General features: G+C 46.6%; 1 protein-coding gene across 1 annotated transcript in view; it reads right to left on the reverse strand.

Annotated features, from left to right (window-relative positions):
- The window catches only part of phf14 (PHD finger protein 14), a 93,842-nt gene extending 90,295 nt beyond the window's left edge, over positions 1-3,547 (reverse strand). The window contains exons 1-3 of the mRNA XM_048230100.1: positions 3,465-3,547; positions 2,350-2,460; positions 1-50 (exon numbers count right to left, since the gene is read on the reverse strand). The exon at positions 1-50 is cut by the window's left edge and continues 741 nt beyond it. Coding sequence (XP_048086057.1) covers positions 1-50; positions 2,350-2,460; position 3,465 — 162 coding nt within the window. The 5' untranslated portion in view covers positions 3,466-3,547. The remainder of the gene's footprint in view (positions 51-2,349; positions 2,461-3,464) is intronic.
- Positions 3,548-4,769: the final 1,222 nt, after the last annotated feature.

Here is a 4,769-nt window from a genome sequence, read left to right on the forward strand (position 1 = left end):
CTCTTTGGAGCCCTCGTCCTCGCTGCCATTGGGGCTGCCCTCCGAGCCAGCTGGGGGCGATAGAGGCACGTACTGCACATCAGAGAGCAGCCACAGGAGCAATGACCACACACACGCACACACACGCATCGCGCATCGCCTGCGCCCATCGCCAAGCGCGCACACAACCAAGCACACCCAAACACCCACTTCAGCACAGACATATAGACCTTTGTAGCCTAGAAATCTAGACGCACCCTAGCGGCAGCAAATTACATTTGCTTCCAGGGCTAGTCTAGCAACTCTCTGTTGGCTTGTGAGCTTGAAAAATTAAACTTCTATCAGGCCAATCAAATCGTGTATAGAGTCGTTAGGCAGGCTTAACATAATGATTGATTGCAGAGTTGCAACGGTTTGGCTTGAATTCCCTGCTACTTGAAAACAAAGAAGATGGATGTTGCTGTTGGCCAACAGTTTGACACAAGCTTGTTTGGCAAGTTGGCAAAAGTTTGAACTAGCCAACTAGCTCCGCTAGTGGGAAAAAGCATATGACTCAGCGCTGTCCTATTGCGTGCAGAGGGAATTTGAAAGACAACCGATTATCCCGCCCCTCGGACTGAGCACTGCGAACAGTGAGTGCCCAGACCCTACATTTTAATGTGTGTGTGGGCTCGTCAGGCTAAGACCTTTGATGAGATCATGTTAAAACTCTTTCAGTTAACAATAATCTCACACACACACACACACGAGATGCCCAAATAAAAGGCTGTTTCCTTTCCCACCCCCTCCAGCCTTTCCTCGTTTCCCACACACACACACACACCTGCCTTTACTACAGCGTTTACTCATCCCAGAGCCGTGTGGAGTGGGCCCAGCAAAGGCCATCGGGGCCATAAACTCGGTCTCTCACTCCAGAGCTGTCCCAGCATGCACCTCTGCGTGGGGTGGGCACTGGGCAAGCTGGCATCTGACGCCACCACAGGACACCGTGGCAGTGCCAACCGCGCGACAGCCCTGTGCCAACCACAGAGAAGCCCCACAGCGCTCAGGTGCCCTGAACATGTCACTGGTGCTGAGCGCACCTCCTCACCGGGCGCACACACACATACACACACACACACTCACTCACTGGTGCTGGGGTTATTTATAATCAGCGCACAGCGCCTCACAAATGAGGTATTTATAACCAGCACACACACACACACACACACAAACAAACACACACACACACCTGTGCTACTCTTCTGCCCAATGTAGGACACAACTTCAGTGGAGTAGTGAACAGCCCAATCTTACGCTTAACACTGGCAGCCACAATAAAGAAGCATTCTATCTGTGGGGCGGCCGTGGCCCACTGGTTAGCACTTCAGACTTGTAATCGGAGGGTTGCCGGTTCGAACCCCGACCAGTAGGCACAGCTGAAGTGCCCTTTGAGCAAGGCACCTAACCCCTCACTGCTCCTCGAGCCTGCTGTTGTTGCAGGCAGCTCACTGCGCCGATTAGTGTGTGCTTCACCTCACTGTGTGTTCACTGTGTGCTGAGTGTGTTTCACTAATTCATGGATTGGGATAAACGCAGAGACCAAATTCCCATACGGGATCAAAAGAGTATATATACTTATACTTACTTACTTATCTGCTATGCTATGCTCTGCTATGTCCCAGGGGTTTCAGCCTTCATGCTATAGCACAATCATCTCCCATGATGTTTAAAGCTGCAGGCTGAACCCCAGTGTGGCACTATGCTGCTCACAGCTCAGTTTAACAGCACCTAGACAAACAGAACCATAGAGTCGTGTCCAGTAGCTCAGTTTAACACCACCACAGAGTTGTGTCCAGTAGCCCAGTTTAACACCACCACAGAGTCGTGTCCAGTAGCTCAGTTTAACACCACCACAGAGTCGTGTCCAGTAGCTCACTGCTGTGTGGATCTGGCCTGGAACTTTGAATCCAGACCAGCCTCTACCACAGCATACATATTCTCATTCAGCCTCTACCACAACATACTTATTCTCATTCAGCCTCTACCACAACATACATATACGTATTCAGCCTCTACCACAACATACTTATTCTCATTCATTTGACAATTATAACAAGGGTTAGTCTCCCCAGGGCAACTCAGGGTTAAGTGCCTTGCTCAAGGGCACAAAGGTGCAGCCAGTACTTGAACCCACAACTTGTCTGAGTGCTGTACGCTAGCCCAGTACTTCAGTGTCCAAAAACACTATCACCGCCCCACAATAACACATAGCTGATAGTGTGATGACAAGGGGCCGACCTACGCACACACCTGATGATGTGATGACATGGGGCGGACCTACGCACACACCTGATGATGTGATGACATGGGGCGGACCTACACACATACCTGATGCGTCTCCCACTTCAAAGTCGCTGTCATCTGAGCTGTCGTAGTCCAGTGCGTCCAACAGTGAGGCAGCCAGAGGCTTCACCTGCCTGCGCTTCGAGCCCCGCTCCACTGGAACACAAGACATCAGACTCAGTCTCATGACATACACACACAGAGTACAAATCTACCAGCAGAGGAAACCGTGTATAGGCTACTGGTTTAGCATAGTGTTATATAACAGGAAAAGAGAACTTTTCAAGTTTTCATTTCATGTTCGTCAATGACGTTATGAGAACAGGAAGCTAACAAAGACACAAGACCAACGTAAACAGATAATCTCAAATACCAAACCGATGTGCTTACTAGTTAACGTCACCTGATGTTTAGGCTAATTTTTTGTTTCGATACAGATAGTTCAAGTAGTGTTAATATTAAGGTGATATGATACAGAAATAACGTGTTCACTCTAAACGATACATTAGTTGAGCAAGATGAAGTTGACTAACGTTAAAGTTAATGATTTGATTGCTGACTAACGTTAGGTGATCAGATAAGTGTTTTCTTTTCATAACATAACATCAGGGACGTGTGTAACGGATGGCCACTTCTGCACTGTTGGTGATGATGTACTCAGTTATACATGTTAAAAGAAGTGTTTCGACTACGCAGGGACAAGGATGACGTTAGCGTTCCTTCTCGTTAGTTTTCATTCTACAATACACAGCTATCGTTAGCCAGCTGACTGTAGACATAACGTTATCAAGCTAGCTAATGCTACATGGCTAACGATATTTCAGGATGCAACATCTAAAATCACTGACAGCTGCACACAATGACCTACGTGTAATTTAATCACCAACTCATGGTGACTGATTATAAATGAATTTCAGTAACAAAATATAGATTACATGTTAGTCATCTCGGTCATTATCTGGCTAGCTATAGCTAATCACAGTGTATGTTAACGTATGAAGCTAACTAACTAGCATCATGCTAATAGGCAACAACTCCGATGAATGAAATTGGCCAAAATCTTTGCTTCGTGAAATTATCTCTATTGCCTACATCTTGCGACACTGCACAAAAGTAAAGTTTCTGTCATAACTCGTGAAATGACTGAAAACAGCACTCACTTTTTTAGGGTTTCAGGTTTGGTTACACTGAACAATAGCACAGAGCACACCCCCACATCTCTTTTTACGTTCTGTAGCGTGGTGACGCACACTGAGCAGGAACTGGATGTTGATGCCATGGAAACCACAGCATCTCAAATGGTTAGCGCTGCCTGTGTCTGATGCTATCTACGTTTTGTCATTAGATTTGGGGCACGGCCCGAAATGCTGTCAGTCCGTGTATTAATGTGGAACATATTGTTTGTTATGTCATGATGAAATAAGTGACAAACAGCCCAACAGAAAGACTGTGTGCACAGGAGAGTGGCATAAACCTCTAAATGTTAGCCTAGCCTATATAGTTAGGCATGACTGCCTCTGGGTTTGAAGAAGCTTGTAATGGCAGCCTGTGGCATTTGCTATTTGATCCCCAGAGATGAGGCTTTGATTTCCTCTTGCTCTTTGCCCCCTCTCTCTGTTCACAGAGACTTGTGATGCTACCATGGCTACCGGCATGCGCTATTTGAACAGGCATCTGCCATCTCTGGGGACCTCCAGAACAGACGGGGTCAGATGAGTTTGGTTTCAGGCTGATGAGAGCCTGCCCCGCTGTTCTCCTGCTCAGCCATCGATTGTCCGATAGAGTTCTGCATGTGTTCACATGCAAATGTGCACATTGATATGTTGTGTCAATACTCACCAAAGGTTCACTTTAATTCATTACGCCACAAAGGTCTTTTCTGCCTTCAGGTGTACGATATTATTCCAGAAAATGTGTTTTCCTCAAATTAATTCATTTTCTCATGACATTTCTGATTGGATTTTAAATGAGCACTGCACATTCAATGAACACTCAATCAAAATTCACATATTGTTGATGTCATTAAAACGCAAATAGACATGTCACATATCAATAGCAGTAAATAGCAGTCAAATATTACACATGACGTGCGGGCTCATAGCTGGGAAGCTGAAGCAGTTGCCTTTGTTGTGATCACAAAGGGGCCGGAGGGAAGGAGGGGTGAGACCGTCTAGAGAGAGAGACTGAGTGTGTGTGTGTGTGTGATGAGAGCGGCAAGAGAGAGAGAGAGAGAGTGTGTGTGTGTGTGCGGGATGAGAGTCTACGGAGAGGCTGTTCTCTACGCTCCCCCTTGTTTTCCAAACTCGCTTTGTTTCTATTGTCCTCTTTGTGACTTTGGCAGTTTAGCAAACATGAGACGATTAAAATAAATGAGGCTAGATTGATCGTGATACACGGCCAGGCAGAGACTGATGGGCTGGTCCACAGGAGGGGATGATTACGACTGTCCTTGCTCGATGACAAAT

The sequence above is a fragment of the Alosa alosa genome, chromosome 20, assembly GCF_017589495.1.
Source record: "Alosa alosa isolate M-15738 ecotype Scorff River chromosome 20, AALO_Geno_1.1, whole genome shotgun sequence".
Taxonomy (NCBI): domain Eukaryota; kingdom Metazoa; phylum Chordata; class Actinopteri; order Clupeiformes; family Clupeidae; genus Alosa; species Alosa alosa.